This window comes from Macaca fascicularis, chromosome 11 (genome assembly GCF_037993035.2).
Source record: "Macaca fascicularis isolate 582-1 chromosome 11, T2T-MFA8v1.1".
Lineage (NCBI taxonomy): Eukaryota > Metazoa > Chordata > Mammalia > Primates > Cercopithecidae > Macaca > Macaca fascicularis.
Window position 1 is genome coordinate 15584885 of NC_088385.1, and position 19019 is coordinate 15603903.

General features: G+C 42.0%; 1 protein-coding gene across 3 annotated transcripts; it reads left to right on the forward strand.

Moving 5' to 3' along the window:
* The first annotated feature begins 1512 nt into the window (after nucleotides 1-1512).
* On the forward strand, nucleotides 1513-18087 carry DDX47 (DEAD-box helicase 47). 3 transcript variants are annotated; one of them, XR_012420039.1, is made up of 12 exons: nucleotides 1513-1606; nucleotides 2272-2365; nucleotides 9550-9738; nucleotides 9995-10066; nucleotides 10304-10422; nucleotides 10998-11069; nucleotides 11561-12155; nucleotides 12242-12388; nucleotides 12909-13046; nucleotides 14059-14129; nucleotides 15371-15500; nucleotides 17531-18087. XR_012420039.1 is itself a non-coding variant. In XM_005570187.4 (12 exons), the coding sequence occupies exons 1-12, from the start codon at nucleotides 1520-1522 to the stop codon at nucleotides 17660-17662; spliced, it is 1368 nt and encodes a 455-aa protein (XP_005570244.3). In that variant the 5' UTR covers nucleotides 1513-1519; the 3' UTR covers nucleotides 17663-18087. The 3 variants fall into 3 exon arrangements, 1 of the variants encoding a protein (XP_005570244.3); XR_010579298.2 differs by having other exon boundaries at nucleotides 11561-11677; nucleotides 15357-15500; XM_005570187.4 differs by having other exon boundaries at nucleotides 11561-11677.
* Nucleotides 18088-19019: the final 932 nt, after the last annotated feature.

The window sequence follows — 19019 nt, forward strand, 5'->3', positions numbered from 1 at the left end:
CCTGGCTAATTTTTGTATTTTCAGTAGAGACAGGATTTCACCATATTGGCCAGGCTGGTCTTGAACTCCTGACCTCAAGTGATCCACCCGCCTTGGCCTCCCAAAGTGCTAGGATTACAGGTGTGAGCCACCGTGGCCGGCCTATTATCTTTTACACTTAATTCTTTTATTCCCAATTCCCAATTTTATTCTAATTCTTCTCCCTCTGCAGGCAACCATTCTAAAATATTTCAAGTGTATCTTCTGTTGGATGTATTTTAGCAGAATGTGATATCTGTGGGCCTATATTTTAATATACTTGATATATTTTATGCTTTTCTTACTCAGCGCTAGGTTTCTGAGATTCTCATCATATTGTTAAGGGCATGTTTGTAGACACCATGTTCACATTTTAACTATGCATTTCCCCAATGATGGACACCAGATTGCCTCCAACTTCCCATCCTCAGGAATAAGACTGCAATGAGCACCCTGTGCAGTGTGAGACCCAAGTGACAGGCCATGGGAGGGCATTGCTGGCCTTGGGGCATGCAACGTACAGCTCTGAATTTGCTGCTTTCCAGAATAGCCTCAGTAGCTTCACAGTCTTGGTATTGGAATTCTCTCACTCTGGAATAATTATCTCCCGGGATCTTAAAACGTTTTCTCCTGCTCAACAGTGAGGTCTTAACTCAAATATCACCGTCTCAGAGAGGCCTTCCCAATCCACAGTTATCCCCACAACCCACCCTCGGCAGGTTACTCTGTCATTTTTATGTACACAGGGTTTCACTCTGTCGCCCAGGCTGGAGTGCAGTGGCAGGATCTCTGTTCACTGCAGCCTCAACCTCCGGGGTCAAGTGATCCCACAACCTCAGGCCCCTGAGTTGCTGGGATTACAGGCGCATGCCACCATGCATGCCCGACTGATTTTTGTATTTTTTGTAGACACAGGGTTTTGCCATGTTACCCAGGCTGGTCTCGAACTCCTGGGCTCAAGTGATCCACTCCCCTCAGCCTCCCAAAGTGCTGGGGTTACAGGCATGAGCACACCCAGCTACTTTTCACAATTTGAAATGATCTGTGATAGCTTATCTCCTTTTTCTGTCTCCTTTTTCTCCACGAGGGTAGGGGTCGCTGTCCTGTTCACTAGCCATCTAGCACAGCCTTAGCATATGGTAGGCTCTCAACATTATTGAATAAGGTAATACTATAATTAAAAAATGGCATTGTGATATCAATCCGTTCCAAACTCTATGGTTAGAAAAGCGGGGAACATAACTGGCGACATACGTAGGGAAGGCGCTTTAAAAGGGATCTAAAGGTCAACTCGATTCCCCGGTGATGGGCCCCTTCTGCAATCGGACCTATTCCGCCTGCCTACGCGCGCATATTCACTGGGCCCCACCCGCCTAGCGGACGGGTGCAATCCCCGGCAAGCCCGCAGGGGGCGCCCAGAGCAAGCCGTCCGGGGAGAACTAAAACTACATTTCCCAGCATCCCGCGCGCCGCAGACCCACTTCCGGAGACTTCAGACAAGATGGCGGCGCCCGAGGAAAGCGATTCTCCGACCGAAGCGTCCCAGCCAGTGATGGAAGAGGAGGAAACTAAAACATTTAAAGACCTGGTGAGAATGGATGGCGCTGGCTTCTTTTATGTACTCTGGTGCTAGGCTCAGGCAGACCCAATTACCTTAGATCCCGCTCTGATAGTGCACAAAAGCATCTCGGGGCCTACCTTGGGTTTTCCCCAGAATTTCAGAGGGCTGGGTTTCGGGCGTGCTCTGAGTTTGGGTGGTGGGAGGGCTGCTGGGCCCTGAGAGCCCCATTTGCCCTATTCGCCACTTTAGTGTGGCAACGTTTATATGTGTCCAGGAGGTTGTACATATGGGGAATTGGTCTCTTTATAGCTGGAGCTTTGGAGTCAGATGAACCAACCAGATTTGAATTTTGACCCAGTCTCTTACTATAGACAAGTTGTTATCTCTCTGTGTTTCTCTTTTCATATCTGTAAATTGGGGATAGTAATAAGTACTTACCTCGCAGAATTGTTGTGACGATTAAATGAGATGCTACATGTAAAGCACTTGGCCTTGGCCTTGGTGAGCAGAAAATGTTCGTTAAGTCTTGAGCTACTGTCTCATGGTATAAAGAGTAAGCTCTGAGATGCACAGCAAATACCTTTTAAAGCAAGTATATTGGTTGTACATGATGGTTCTGACAAAGTCAGTTAAGTAGGAGGGAGGTAGGGGTGTGCTGTTCTTGGCTAAGGTATATTTTTCTGAATTCTAAGGGTGTGACAGATGTGTTGTGTGAAGCTTGTGACCAGTTGGGATGGACAAAACCCACCAAGATCCAGATTGAAGCTATTCCTTTGGCCTTACAAGGTAGGTTGTGTGACTTCGTACAGATTTAATATAAAGTTATCTCAATTAGATACCCCTTTTGAAAGCTGTTGCTTGCATACTTCAAGTGAAATAAGGATATGGTCACTAAAGGTACAAAGTTTGGGTAATGGCATTTGAAAATGTCATTCTCCAGTTTTACAGAGCTTACTTTCTGTCTTAATAACTAAAAGGGTTTGTTCTCTGCCACAGATGCTGACTTTAAGGAAGCCCTGGATTAAAGTATATTAATGACAATCTTGGTAGACTTTATACATCAATGGGTGCACACTTAGACAGGGAAGGATGCCTGGAACACATATGTGTGTCTTGAGGAGTTGAGCATTCTTGCTGTGAGCCATGTTTATCGGATTTGTAAAAGAGTGGTTAAAGTGCTGATTGATGGCTAGTGGAACTGAAACTAACAGGATGAACTTTTTGTTTTTGAGGTTTTTTTTAAGATGGAGCTTTTTTTTTTTGAGACAGAATTTTGCTCTGTCGCCCAGGCTGGAGTGCAGTAGTGCGATCTTGGCTCACTACAACCTCCACCTCCCAGGTTCAAGCAATTCTCCCGCCTCAGCCTCCCGAGTAACTGGGATTACAGGCCCACCACCATGCCCGGCTAATTTTGTATTTTTAGTAGAGACAGGGTTTCAGCATGTTGGCCAGGCTGGTCTCGAACTCCTAACCTCAAGTGATCCACCTGCCTTGGCCTCCCAAAGTGCTGGGATTACAAGCGTGAGCCACCACACCTGGCCGTAACAGGATGAACTTTAATAGGAATAGAAATAAAGACCTGCTCTTAGATTCCTAAAGTACCAACTTTACAGGATTCGGGTGGGTGATAAAAGAGACCCAGAGGTCTTGGTTAACTGAAATCTATTAAGATCCTCAGAAAAAGTGAATGTAATCTTAGCTATTATTATAAGAGGGGTAATGTGGCTAATTATTGTTAGTATTAATGTAGCTATTATTACTATATTAGTGATTAATGTAAGCTATAATTATCACTAATTATTAGTAATTAACCTAGCTATTGATAATAATTGAAAGATTTAATGATTTGAAGGGCTGTCATGTGGAAAAGAGGTTAGACTTACTCTACAAAATTCCATTTGCTCTTTCCATAAATAGTTACTATTTGTTGTAAATGTAAGGCACTGGAGGTTAATAGTCTGTCCTCTCCTAGAGTCCATAATCTATTAAAGAGATAATTATAAATTTATTACAAGTTGAACAGGGACCTAAGAAAGTTACATTCAGAGTGCACTGAGGGAGAAGAGATTACTTCTAATTAGGATGGATTAGAGAAGATTTATTTCATTTTATTTTTGGCTGGGGAGGTTGGGAAGACATGTGAGCTGAACCTTGAAGACTGAATTTAGAAGGATTTAGACATTCAGATATGATGGGAAGGGAGAACTTTCTAGGCATAGGGAACAGCGTGGAAAAAAAGCCAGTCTGGAAACCATAGGCACGTATGGAGATTTGCAAGTACTTAGCAGAGTAGTGAAAAAGTTTAGTAAGGTGACTGGGGCCAGATTATGAAGGATTTGAGTGCTGAGTCAAGGAATTTGGTCTTCGTTTCATAGGCAGTGGGGCATTTTTGGAGCTTAAGGATTTAGAGTTGTACTCTTGGAAGATTAATCTCATAGCTGTGAAAGATTAGAGACAAGAGACTGGAGTCTGGGAAACCAATTAGTAGGTTATTGTAATGACTTTAGCAATAAATAATGGGTAGGGTGGTGGTAGAATGAAAAAGAAAATGTTAGAAAAATAATCCTTGATTTTACAACCAGTTAAGCAAGTGGAAGGCAAGGAAGGGGTGGGGAAAATCTAAGATTATCGCTAAGTTTGTGGGCTGTTATGTTCAGGGCATATTATTGGTGTACCACTGATACAAAAAGGGAACGGGGGGAGAATTCAGGAAAGATGAGTTCAGTTGGAAGTAATTGATTTTGGATATCAATGAGATAGAGTTGACCTTGTGGGAGGGGAATGGGGAAATGTTGCTCAGGGTACAGTTTCAGTTAGCCGGGATGGATAAGTTCTTTTTTTTTTTTTTTTTTTGAGACGGAGTCCCGCTCTGTCGCCCAGGCTGGAGTGCAGTGGCCAGATCTCAGCTCACTGCAAGCTCCGCCTCCCGGGTTCACGCCCGTTCTCCTGCCTCAGCCTCCCGAGTAGCTGGGACTACAGGCGCCCGCCACCTCGCCCGGCTAGTTTTTTGTATTTTTTAGTAGAGACAGGGTTTCACCGTGTTAGCCAGGATGGTCTCGATCTCCTGACCTCGTGATCCGCCCGTCTCGGCCTCCCAAAGTGCTGGGATTACAGGCTTGAGCCACCACGCCCGGCTGGGATGGATAAGTTCTGAAGATCTATTGAATAGCATGATGACTACAGTTAATAATGTTTTGTGTATTTGAAAATTGCTAGGAGAGTAGATCTTAAATGTTCTCACCACAGAAATGACAAGTATGTGAGGTGACAGATAGGTTAATGAGCTTGATTTAATCACTTCACAAAGTATACATATATCTAAACTTTGCATTCTATACCGTAAGTATATTATAATTTTTTGTCAATTAATAAAACTGAGGGACAATAAAAAAGGAAACAAAATACCCAGTTGGAATCCTGGGATTGGAACTTGATTGAGAGGCCAGAGGTGGATATAGACATTGTATCCAAAGAGCAGTTATAGCTGAGATTAGAAATGGATTAGATTGGCAAAGACGACAGAGGAAAAATTGGAAGATTCAGTAGAGGGTTGAAAATCATGAGAGTATAGTTTCACACAAATTAGGGAAGGGAAAGTGTTTCAAGGAGGGGCTAATAAACACTTCCAACCTGTGCAGAGAAGTTTGAAGGATAAGGACCATATAAAGGCCAGTGGTGGGAAAGAAGTATCAGCGGCCCAGCATTACTTTCAAATAGCAAGAAGTTGCCGGGCGCGGTGGCTCACGCCTGTAATCCCAGCACTTTGGGAGGCTGAGGCAGGTGGATCACCTGAGGTCGGGAGTTCAAGACCAGCCTGACCAACATGGAGAAACCCTGTCTCTACTAAAAATACAAAATTAACCGGGGTGGTGGCAGATGCCTGTAATCCCAGCTACTCGGGAGGCTGAGGCAGGAGAATCACTTGAACCCGGGAGGCGGAGGTTGCGGTGAGCCGAGATTGTGCCATTGCACTCCAGCCTGGGCAACAAGAACAAAACTCTGTCTCAAAAGAAAAAAAAAAACAGCAAGAAGCGTTCGTGCATTTTAACTTTTCCAGCTTGCCCTACAGCATAGGTGAGAAAAAGGAGTCAAAACAGCTGGCAGTAATCCTAAAATTATTATTATTATTATTATTATTATTTTGAGAGGGATTCTTGCTGTCACCCAGGCTGGAGTGCAGTGGCTGGATCTCAGCTCACTGCAAGCTCCTCCTCCCGGGTTTACGCCATTCTCCTGCCTCAGCCTCCCGAGTAGCTGGGACTACAGGCGCCCACCACCTTGCCCTGCTAGTTTTTTGTATTTTTTAGTAGAGACAGGGTTTCACTGTATTCACCAGGATGGTCTCGATCTCCTGACCTTGTGATCCGCCCGTCTCGGCCTCCCAAAGTGCTGGGATTACAGGCTTGAGCCACCGTGCCCGGCCATCCTAAAATTATTTTAATGCTTTCAGCCATAAGTTTAAATTTGATGCAGAAAAGAATAGGGAGGGGTCAGTGGAAGATTGCTAGGAACTGACAGACACGATCACCATGGAAAATGTCTTTATCCTTATTGAGTTTGTCTCATTCTAATGAGTAGTTTATAAATATTTCATTTGAATCTATAGAAACGATTCAAATAATGTTTGATTTTGTTGCTGTTGTTATTTGATTAAAATAACTCTAAATTTGAATTTGGGATTAATGACGTTTTCAGTTTCTGCAAAGTTACTGAGCCCAGATTGTCCACTGTTCTTAAACCTTATAATATGCTGAATAGTAGGTAGGGATAATTATTTTATTAGTGAGGAAATTGAGGCTCAGGGAGTTAAGTCCTTTGGCTAGAGTCACCTAACTAATTATTGCTAGAGCTGGAATTTGAACATAGAATCTTATAGCTCAGAAAACCTCTGTTAATGGATCTGCATCAACATGTGTTACTATCAAGAGATTAAGAGTTGTTTGGTGAGCATGGTGGTTCATGCTTGTAATCCCAGCACTTTGGGAGGCTGAGGTGGGAGGATTGCTTGAGACCAGGAGGTTGAGACCTGCCTGGGTAACATAGTGAGACACCATCTATTTATTTCTGTTTCAGAGATCACTTAGAGTTGTCCTCAAGGAATTTCAAACAGCTTATTAATGGCTGCCATGTAGCAAGCACTTATGTTCAGTGCTAGCAACGTGGCAGGTCTATATGACAAAATTTATTCTGCTCTTATGGAGTTTATGCATGCTGGTATATTCTCTACAGGTATAAACACTGAAAAGGCTCAGAGGTTTCTTCAGAGATGAAGAAAGGAGATGACATAGAAAAATATATCAGTTTCACAAACTGAGGGTTGCTCTGAGGGACTCAAAAAACTGAAAGCAGTGCAGGCCTCAGCTGTGGGCAGCGAGCAGTGCTTATTGCTTCATGAACCAAGCAACTTCGGCTCCTTTACTTCCCTAAATCTTTCTTATGTACTCCTTTCTTCTGAAATGTTAAGATTTCCCTTGACAAAAAAAGAACAAATCATAGCTGCCCCGCCCCCTGTTCCCGAAGGTGTATTGTGTTACACAGGCAGGACAGCAGTATCCCCAAGGAGTTGAAGACTAAAAAGCTTCGGGAATCATTTGCTTACACTGACCTTTGTTTCTCAGATAGGTAGATGCTGTTGCAATTCATTATTACCTACCCTGCCACTGGGGAACATTACAATAAGTAGATGAGTGAGACATTTTATCCCTGGATTGTCATTTGTCTGTAATCTCTAAAAAATCAGTCTGTTGTCTGGTTTGACTTGTATTTCACATCTGTGCATTTGCTTTTGAGTGGAAAACACTGATGTTAATGAAAAGAAGGCTAAAATATATAATTCACTAGGATACACTGTGTATTAATCCGTTTTCACACTGATGATAAAGACACACGCAAGACTGGGAAGAAAAAGAGGGTTAATTGGACTTACAGTTCCATGTGTGTCTGGGGAGCCGCCAGAATCATGGCAGGAGGCAAAAGGCGCTTCTTACCTGGTGGCGGCAAGAGAAAATTAGAGACATGCAAAGGCAGAAACCCCTTGACAAAACCATCAGATCTCACTAGACGTATGCACTACTGTGAGAACAGTGTGGGGGAAACCGCCTCCATGATTCAAATTATCTCCCACCGGCTCCGTCCCACAACATGTGGAAATTATGGGAGTACAATTCAAGATGAGATTTGGGTGAGAAATACTGAATCAGAATTTCCAGGCATGGGACCGGTCATATATATATATATATGTCTCATGGATTATTCTGAAGCATCTGCCCCTGAGGGAGTACCAGTGGTAGGATATTTATGTCCCATGTCTGTTCTAACCCCACTTTTTTCCTGAGCTCCAAACAAGTATGTTCAACTGGTTTTTAGATGTATTTCTAAACAAGTATGTCCAACTGCTTTTTAGACATACCTCTTTGAGTTTACTGCAGGAATCTTAAGTTCTAAGTTCCCTGTGTGGAAACCAAAGTCCTTATTTTCCTAACCAGGACTAATTTTTCTGTTGCCTATATCTCAGTTTTTGGCTTTTGAGTGTCCTGTACTAAAAATGTGTGCGTCACCCACATTCCCCTTTGTTAGTTTCTGAATCTCACTCATTCCTGTGCTCATTCCTGGCCTCGGTTCGGGCCACCATCATATCTCCCCTGAATTATATCTGATGTCCCGGTTGAGCCTTTGTTTTCCCTGTTCTGGTCATTTAAGTCATTTCAGATTGTAAGTCATGTTCAGGTTATGTCAGGGGAAAGGGATTTGTTTATTGTAGGATTATCTTCTAGGTAAAGAAGACTTCTCAGCTGTTACGCGGTCATAGAACAGGGGCAGCAACTGTAGGGGTCGTGATTTAAGAGGGAGTGTTCTCAGTGGACACTGTTGTAGTGCATAGCTGCCTATGCACTACAGCCAGCCTGGAGATAGTGATCTCCACCCAGGAGTTAATTTCCAGATCTTATAAGTTGTGGCTTGAGTGGTGATAACAAACAGTGGTGACCTGTTCTTAAAGAATTACTTAGAGCATTCTTCCCTCAGAAGGAGCAGTAAATGGCATGCACTGTAAGGTTCCTTGGCTCCTCCTTATGCCATCAGGCCTAGAGTTTATCTTCCTAAACAGTAATACTGATCATGATATTCCCTGTTTAAAATCCTTCAATTCTCTCTTATAGGAAAACATCAAAACTCTAGCCTCATTCTTCTCTCTTTCTCCCTTAACACTTCTATGTTCCAGCCACATTACACTCCTCAGCCTAACTATGCATGCTATGTTCTTTTTTTTTTTTTTTTGATATGGAGTTTCGCTCTTGTTGCCCAGGCTGCAGTGCAATGGCATGATCTCCGCTCACCACCGCGGCAACCTCCGCCTCCTGGGTTCAAGCAACTCTGCCTCAGCCTCCCGAGTAGCTGGGATTACAGGCATGCCACCATGCCTGGCTAATTTTATATTTTTAGTAGAGACAGGGTTTTTTCCATGTTGGTCAGGCTGGTCTCGAACTCCCAACCTCAGGTGATTTGCCCACCTCAGCCTCCCAAAATGTTGGGATTACAGGTGTGAGCCATCACGCCTGGCCAGCATGCTATGTTCTCTAAAGCCTTAATTATAATTATCTTTCCTCTTACAGGAATATCATTTCTTCCCTTCTTTGCTTACTTCTAGGTTTAACTCACTTAATCATCTCTGTTAGCCTTTTTTTACTCTTCTGGGCAGTAGTTACTTTTCCTTGTGTTCTCACGTATTTTGCAGGGGCTTGTATTAAAACTCTTATCACATTATAATGAATTTGTATATCAGACTGTCTCACCACTGGGTTTTGAGCTTATCTAAGAGATAGACCATGTCTTTTCTATTCAACTTTCCTCTCTCCCCAGTTCATCAGATATTTATTAAGCGTCTACTTTGTGCCCAGCATTGTGTCATTGTAGAAGACACAGAAATACTGCAGAGAGAATTAACTTGGCTGTTGAATTTCTTTTTCTTCTAGGTCGTGATATCATCGGGCTGGCAGAAACTGGCTCTGGAAAAACAGGCGCCTTTGCTTTGCCCATTCTGAATGCACTGCTGGAGACCCCACAGCGTTTGTTTGCCCTAGTTCTTACCCCGACTCGGGAGCTGGCCTTTCAGATCTCAGAGCAGTTTGAAGCCCTGGGGTCCTCTATTGGAGTGCAGAGTGGTAAGTGTCTGAGAGGGAAGGGATCCTAGGTTGCCATCACAAGTGAAGAATGAGTGTGAAAGGAGAATGGAGGAAGGTATTGCTAGCATAATTCATTGACCCAAAGAGCTAATGCTGTATTTTAGCTTTGGGAAGAGTATTAATTGTAAGGGAAGAACAAGTTTAAGTAGAAATCTGGCATTGGCTCTAAAAGATGTTCAGTGGACCGTGGAAAAAAATTAAGGATCTCATCTCTATGTTCTTTTTCTCTCTGTAGCTGTGATTGTGGGTGGAATTGATTCAATGTCTCAATCTTTGGCCCTTGCAAAAAAACCACATATAATAATAGGTGAGTAACTGACGAAGGTAAAAGACACTGGCAGTGATGAATTGGAGAAAATCTACCAATATCGGATAGGAAGACTTTGAGAAACAGATTTTGTAACCCTGTTAAATTTTTTAATTTCTTAAGTTAAGTTTGGTGGAGAGCTGTGGGGTGGGGCAGGTAACTTTATTTGTTTGTTGTTGTTGTTGTTTTTCGTCCTGTTCTGAAACATCACTGTTTCTCCTCAACCTCTCTTGGTAGCAACTCCTGGTCGACTGATTGACCACTTGGAAAATACGAAAGGTTTCAACTTGAGAGCTCTCAAATACTTGGTTATGGACGAAGCCGACCGAATACTGAATATGGATTTTGAGACAGAGGTGAGCTCTCAATTTCTTTCCTCCTCTTAGAGCATCTCAGGTTCCTGTTTCAAAATTTGGTTCATTGCCCACTTGTTTTATGTAGAACATTGCATCAGTATCAGTTTCATTCTTGATATTCTTCAAATTGCAGTTTCTCAGCACCCTTTTATCTTTAGAATATAGTCTGACTCTGACTCCAGAAATGGGAAATATCAAAACTGGATTTTCTTTTCCATTTCATTTAATTTAGACCTTGACATATACCCTGAAATATCTTTATTTTCTTTGATGACCCACTAATCCCAGCTTACTTAGTTGATTAATACTTATTCTTGACTTTTCTCTTAGATCAACTCTGGTCTACTAATTTAAACTGTTCTTTTCTTAGAAAGGTATTTTTTTAATAGTGTCTGGTGGGGTATCAGGCAGTAAATATTCAGTAAACTTTAGCTGAATCGAATTGAATTTTCGAGTACCAAATCTTCACAGTGATATATTTAATTTGTTAACGTCTACCTCCTTCATTACCTAGAGGATTTGCAGCTCTTCCAGTCTGAATATCATATTGGCATCTTTTCCTCTTTGTGCCTTAGGTTGACAAGATCCTCAAAGTGATCCCTCGAGATCGGAAAACATTCCTCTTCTCTGCCACCATGACCAAGAAGGTGAAATTTGCTAGGACTTTTGTTTCTTCTTTATGAGAATTGATACATAAAGTAAATGGTAACAACAATAATAACAATAAGTAAAAATAAATTGCTTTAGTCCATTTTCACACTGCTATAAAGAACTATCTGAGACTAGGTAATTTATACAGAAAAGAGAGGTGTAATTGACTCACAGTTCCACATGGCTGGGGAGACCTCAGAAAACTTACAATTATGGCAGAAGGCGAAGGGGAAGCAAGGCACGTCTTACATGGTGGCAGGAGGTAGGGGCAGTGCCACACTTTAAAACCATCAGAAATTGTGAGAACTCACTATCATGAGAACAGCATGGGGGAAAACCACCTCCATGATCCAGTCACCTCCCACCAGGTCCCTCCCGTGACATGTGGGGATTACAATTCAACATGAGATTTGAGTGGGGACACAGAGTCAAACCATATAAATAGTGTTTAGGCATCAGTGTGCTGTTCTGGATCTTCTTCCTCCAGGTGCAAAAGCTTCAGCGAGCAGCTCTGAAAAATCCTGTGAAATGTGCCGTTTCCTCTAAATACCAGACAGTTGAAAAATTACAGCAATATTATATTTTTATTCCCTCTAAATTCAAGGTAAAGTGTTTACTTTGATCATTCCTGCCTCTCCCTCTTCTTTTCACCAAAGCATCTGAAAATGTGTCAACCCTTGATTAGCCAAGAGCTGTAATGCAGATTGGCATCCTGTCTGTTTGCTTTAGAGGGCGTGTTGTGCTTATATTATCACCGATAAACTAGACATGCCAGGAATTCACAACATAGTAAACCACAATAATGAGGTCATGATGTAATCATATAATTCCTTCCCATCCCCATCCTTGAGGTAATTTTTCCTTTGTTCGCTTATAATGTGGCTTTTATTTAGGATGAAGCCTCTGGTTTTGTGCTTTGATATAAGGACTTCTCCTGTTTTCTGAGGACAGATCTCCTGCCTGCCTTTAGGCTCTGTGGGGAATAGTGGTTCACGGAGATGATAATGCTGGTTAAGGAATCCTAAGCTGGCAGCTGGAGGTCTGGATAATGGAGGTCTGGATAATTGAGAAGCAACTATAGGGTTAGTTTTTACCTTATGTATATGCCAGGTCTCCAATCCTTTCTCCCAGGTTCGATGACATATATTGTTTTGGGTTTGTAACTTAGGATACCTACCTGGTTTATATTCTAAATGAATTGGCGGGAAACTCCTTTATGATATTCTGCAGCACCTGTAATAATACCCAGAGAACAGCTTTGCTACTGCGAAATCTTGGATTCACTGCCATCCCCCTCCATGGACAAATGAGTCAGGTAAGGATTCATCGTCATCATCAGCCATGCACTGATGGCATGAGCGAGATAAACCTCCTAACAATAGATTTGTACAATAAGGACATAGGGCACTGATGCCTGTTTCCATAATTGTTCTCATTTTATGGGCTTTGAAGTGTTGCTCTAGATGCTTACTTTCTCCCAGGGTAGCAAGAGGCTCCCATTAGAATATTTCATATGTAGCTGTCTGGTTTGCAAGCTGTTGAGTTGATGTATTCAGCCCTAATGGTAATAATGACTCTGGTCTCTAAAAACATTAATAAATTATTTCACAGTTACTTTTCTATTGTGTCAGGCTACCCTTATTTTGTATCATTTTTTTTTTTTTTATTTCTTGTTGCTTCATATTTCTGTTTTGACCTGTGAAGCCCCATTCAAAAGTTGGGGGGAAAAAAACTTTAAAAAATTTATGTCTCTTTGTTCTTGTGTTTGTCTGTTTTGTGTTTTGTATTCCAAAATGTATGTTAAGTTTTCCATCATTTCTTTCTCATTACCTCAGAGTAAGCGCCTAGGATCTCTTAATAAGTTTAAGGCCAAGGCCCGTTCCATTCTTCTAGCAACTGACGTTGCCAGCCGGGGTTTGGACATACCTCATGTAGATGTAGTTGTCAACTTTGACATTCCTACCCATTCCAAGGTGAGTCCTGTTGCTAACTTGCCTTTCTAGTCCTAAAGTGTGTTTCTTAATGGAGTGTCTTCTGTCTTTCCTTAGTTACAGCAGTTTTTTTGTTCCTGGTTAATTAAGTATCAAAAAACAAGAAAGCCCTTGATTAGTTCATTCTCATCATCTTGCACAGGCCTGTGTATGTAACGTTAGTACATATGAAAGAGGTAGCCAAGGAGAGTTATTAGATGCTCATAGTAGTGGCAGGTGCACCACATACTGATCATGTCACTGTCATTTCTTGAGAATGACAACTTGTAGTTCTCAGTGTATCTCAAGGTTTCTCAGCCTTGGCACTATTAACATTTTAAGCTGTCGAATTCTTTGTTGAAGGGTTGTTCTTTGAGTTGAAGGATTCCTAGTAGCATTCCTGGCCTCTACCCACTAGATGACAGCATCACACACTCTTCCACTTGTGATAATCAGAAGTATTTCCAGACATTACCAGTGTCCCTTGAGGATGACAGAAGCACCCCTGGATGAGACTGTTGTGTCTCTTGTCTTTGTATTTAACTGCTGTAGATGAGGTGCTATCTCATTTGATTTTCATAACAACTCTATAATTTGGGCATGTATTTCTATGCCTGTTCAATAAATAGAAACCAAGGTTCAGGGAGGTTATATAATTTGCAGGTAATTGTGTAACTGGCTGGTGGGAAGGACCACAGCTATAACCCAGCTCTGCCTCGAGATCCAGTGCTGTTTTTTAAAACACCATGCAGCTTGCGACCATGTATATATGCTTTGTAGATTTATCTTTCTATGAAAGAGGGGAAAGCATTGGATCCATTTTGTGCTGCAAGGAGAATAAAAAAGATGAAGTAGATTTGTCTCAACAGATTGCCCAGGCCATTTATTTTCTCCATGTTATGACATGAATCTATTTTCTTTCAAAGTTTTATGGCAAGACTTTGCATACGTAGGTTTTTTTTTTTTTTTACTTATAATCCATATAACTTGAATTTATGTACCCTTTTGGTTTTAGGATTACATCCATCGAGTAGGTCGAACAGCTAGAGCTGGGCGCTCCGGAAAGGCTATTACTTTTGTCACGCAGTAAGTAAATCAGCTTTAGGGGCAGAGCAACGTAGAGAAAAGAGCAGAACTTTCGAGCCACTGACTGGGAACCTGGCGCTATCATTTACTACACTACTCACTTTCATACTGAAAACCAGGATGAAGGCGTTGAAAGATGGGAATAGTAATACCTATCTAGCAGGGTTTTGGTGAAAATTGGAGATGATATATGTAAAAGATCTAGTATAGTATTTGGCATGTAGAATGGTGAAGTGGTACCTAGAGCTGGAGAGCAATTGTCTTTGTGTCAACTCAGAAAGTATTAGAATAACTATTTCCAATTTTTTTTTTTTTGAGGAACAAATTTTTATGTGCCCAAGGCTGTCCTGTGAATAAATACCTTGAGGGATTTTCTCCCTCCTTCCCTCTTTTTTTTTTTTTTTTTTTTTTTAATTTGTCTCGCTCTGTTGCCTAGGCTAGAGTGCAGTGGTGCGACCTTGGCTGAGTGCACCTTCCACCCCCTGGGCTCAAGCAATCCTCCTACCTCACCTTAGCCTCCCAAGTAGCTGGGACCACAGGTGCATGCCAGCACACCTGGCTTTTTAAAAAATATTTTTAGCAGAGACAGGCTTTTGTCATGTTGGCCAGGCTGGTCTTGAACTCCTGAGCTCAAGTGATCCATCTGCCTCAGCCTCCCATAGTGCTGGGATTACAGGCGCAAGCCACCTGCCTCAGCTTCCCATAGTGCTGGGATTATAGGCACGAGCCACCTGCCCGGCCGATTTTTCTTTCTTTCTTTTTTTTTTTTTAAGCAGCAAGGTTTCCCTCTGTTGCCCAGGCTGGAGTGCAGTGGCTCGATAATAGCTCACTGCAGCTTCAAACTCCTGGGCTCAAGTAGTCCTCATGCCTCAACGTCGAATGGCTGGGACTATAGGCACAGGCCGTCACGGTTGGCTAATTTTTAATTTTTTTATAGAGATGGCATCTCACTATGTTGTCCAGGCTGGTCTGGAAGTCCTGGTCTCAAGTGATTCTCCTGCTTTGACCTCCCAAAGCATTGGGATTATAGTTGCAAGCCACCACGCCTGGCCTCCCTGGAGTGATTTTCTAATGGGCTATGCACAGAGATTGCACTTAACCCATACTTAGAAAAGAAATAATATGTTCAATATTGTTTAAACCTATGGCTCCTATTGCGTTGCATCATATAATAATAGTTTGGGAATGGACAGGCATTTGCATTACCAGGCAACCAAAGCTGTGCAGTTTTCCTTCCTCAGGTATGACGTGGAACTCTTCCAGCGCATAGAACACTTAATTGGGAAGAAACTACCAGTCTTTCCAACACAGGATGATGAGGTTATGATGCTGGCAGAACGCGTGGCTGAAGCCCAAAGATTTGCCCGAATGGTATGCATCTTTCTTTTCTCACCAGTGTCTGTGCAAACCATGTTAACTGTGTGCCACTTTATCATATTAACCCTCACACTAGACTGCAGAAGCTGGGTATTATTTTATTCCAAATTTCAGATGAACAAACTAAGGTGCAGAGATGGTAGGTAATTTGCATTAGACCATCCAACCAAATGGTGGATTCAGGGTTTGGCCTCATTCTGACATTTACACATTCATAGCAACTGTTCACGTGTCACCTGTGGTGAGATAATTCATCAGACCTGAGGTCAGAAGATGCAGCTGTGAACTGTGTGAGCTTGGGAAATGTGCCTGACTTCTCAGAATCAGAATCAGTTTCTCACCTGTAAATTGGGAGTAACACTTGCCTGAATACCTTATGGGGTTTTACAAGCACCAGAGAAGCCAATATAAACTACATAGTTACTAGTAGGGGTTGATCATACCTGATCCAAACATTTGAAATCCAAAACCAAGATCCAAACTTTTTTTTTTTTTGAGACGGAGTTTCACTCTTGTTGCCCAGGCTGAAATGCAATGGTATAAGCTCGGCTCACCGCAACCTCCGCCTCCCAGGTTCAAGCAATTCTCCTGCCTCAGCCTCCCAAGTAGCTGGGATTACAGGCATGTGCCACCATGCCCAGCTAATTTTGTATTTTTAGTAGAGATGAGGTTTCTCCATTTTGGTCAGGCTGGTCTCAAACTTCTGACCTCAGGTGATCCATCCGCCTCAGCCTCCCAGAGTGCTGGGATTACAGGCTTGAGCCACCACGCCTGGCGATCCAAAACTTTGAGTGCCAAAAGGATTGCCACAAGTGGAAAATTCCATGCCTGACTTCATGTGACAGGTTGCTACCAAGACACAGTCAAAATGTTTTTAATGCACAAAAATATTAAAAATACTGTGTAAAATTACCTTCAGACAATGTGTATAAGGTATATATGAAACAAGTGAATTTTGTGTTTAGAATTGAGTCCCATCCCCAAGATAGCTCATTATGTATCTGCAAATATTCTAGAATTAGAAAAAATCTGAAATCCAAAACACTGCTGGTCCCAAGCATTTCAGATGAGGGATACTCACCCTGTAGTAGTAGTAACAGTAATAGTGGTGATGAGAAGATTCTAGAGGAAAACGCTCGGAAGTGCTGCCTGCTTTCTGGAGTTCTGGTCTGAGGGATGGAGAAACTTTGCCCATAGGTGGTTGTTGGAGTAGCTGAGGTACAGATTTGGTTTTTATTCTGCCCACATGGGATTTTTTTGTTTGGTATTTTTGTTTGTTAAAGTATTACATGTGCATTGGGAAAAAAATTCAAAAAATACAGAAAAGATTAAAGTAGTAAGTGAAAAGGTAAACATTTCCCCACAGAAAACCATTGATAACATGTGGTTATTTTTCTTTCTTTAGCCATAATTAGACTTTAATTATATAGGATTAACATTTTTCTGTTTCAACAAATATAGATTCATGTGATCGTTTCTTAACAGCTACAAAGAATTCCATCATGTGTATGAAATACTTACATTCATGGATGCTTATGCTTTTTTCCAGTTTTTTCCTACTTTGGTACAGTGTTGAACTCCCTACTTCGTATAGCTTTGCATACTTACTCCCTTAGAATAAATTCCTAGAAGTAGAATTGTTGGGCCAAGGGATGTACACAGTTAAAATTTGAACTCATACAGAATGCCAAATTGCCCCTTCCCCCAAGAAAAGCTATAGCAGATTGCACTGTAAGTGACAGTATATGTGAATTTTTCTACACCTTGGCCAATACTGGGGATTACCCTTCTCTTAAGTCTTTGCCAATCTGCCATGTGAAAATAAAACCTTATTATTTTAATGTTCACGTTTTGATTACCAATAAGGTTAACATCTTTGTATATTTGGAGTTAGATCTCATTCCTTTGCTAATGTCAGGCATCAGGAAGTTACTTGATACTTGATCTTAAGGAGAGGGGAGTAGAATGTGTTACCTTCAGTGCCAGTAATTCGTTTTCAATCCCATCTTCTTTTTTTCTTGCAGGAGTTAAGGGAGCATGGAGAAAAGAAGAAACGCTCGCGAGAGGATGCTGGAGATAATGATGATACAGAGGGCGCTATTGGTGTCAGGAACAAGGTGGCTGGAGGAAAAATGAAGAAGCGGAAAGGCCGTTAGTCACTTTTATGAAGGCTCACGTTCTGCTGTTCTGTGAAAGAGAACTGGAGAATGAAACCTGCTCCGACAGAGATCGTGAGACTGAAATCTGTCAGAATTGTGTCCAGAATGTGCTCAGTGAATTCAGTACTCTTCCCCATTCTGGGTTGGAGTTTACTGCAGAATAATTCTTACAGTGCTGATGTCAAGACCGTTCCTGTTTTTTCAGCTTTGACTCTTTGCTCATGACATGAGTAGGATGTGCTCTTCTGTCACTCACACAGACCTGTTGCCTTTTTTAGCTGCAAGTCGAGGACTAGGTTGATGATGTCCATGACCTGTAATTGTAAAGAAGCTTGGACATCTGCAAATGATATTTAAGCCATCTTGGCTTGTACTTTTTTCAAACTAATGTGAAACAATAAATTTAAACATTATTTTTAAAAGATTCAAACTCCTTAAAGACCTTGGTGTTAAAGGGCCTTGTAGATTTAAGTAAGATCTTGTTAATAGGTAAGAACCTGACAGTGTTGATTACATGGCACATTCATTGGTTGTCTTAATTAAGATAAATATTTATTACTTAAAAAATCAACAAGGAAACAAGATGATAGATGGCTTTGAAAGGGAAGTCCTACTTGAAAGGAGGTTGTGTTTTTCTTGCAGATGGAGCAAAGTCCATCAGTAAGACAGCAGAGGTCTTTAAAATCCCTAAATAGATTTATTTCCTTCATTCCCTCAATTAAGCAGGTGGTTAGGAAGACTAGTTTCTTACGTAGACTCTTTTTTTTTTTTTTTTTTTGAGACTATCTTACTCTGTCACCCCGGGTGGAGTGCAGTGTTATGACCTCAGCTCGCTGCAGCTTTGACCTTCTGGGCTCAGGTGATCTCCCACCTCAGCCTCCTGAGTAGCTGGGACTACAGGCACACGCCATCACGCCTGGCTAATTTTTATATTTTTTGTGGAGATGGGATCTTGGCATGTTACCCAGACTGGCCTTGAACTCCTGAGCTCAAGAGATCCACCTGCCTCGGCCTCCCAAAGTGTTGGGATTGCAGGTGTGAGCCACTGCACCCGGCCTCTTTCTTTTTTCCTTTTTTTGAGATGGAATCTTGCTGTGTTGCCAGGCTGGAGTGCAGTGGCATGATCTCGGCTCACTGCAACCTCCGATTCCCTGGTTCAAGCAATTCTCCTGCCTCAGCCTCCCAAGTAGCTGGGATTACAGGCACTCACCACCACACCCAGCTAATTTTTGTGTTTTTGTAGAGATGGGGTTTTCGCATGTTACCCAGACTGGCCTTGAACTCCTGAGCTCAAGAGATCCATCTACCTCGGCCTCCCAAAGTGTCAGGATTACAGGCATAAGCCACTGCACCT

Coding starts and splice junctions, on each gene's coding strand:
- DDX47 (XM_005570187.4), top strand. CDS start 1,520: ATGGCGGCGCCCGAGGAAAGCGATTCTCCGACCGAAGCGTCCCAGCCA. Junction 2,366..9,549: donor TATTCCTTTGGCCTTACAAG/GTAGGTTGTGTG, acceptor TTTTTCTTCTAG/GTCGTGATATCATCGGGCTG. Junction 11,678..12,241: donor TTATTCCCTCTAAATTCAAG/GTAAAGTGTTTA, acceptor TTTGTAACTTAG/GATACCTACCTGGTTTATAT.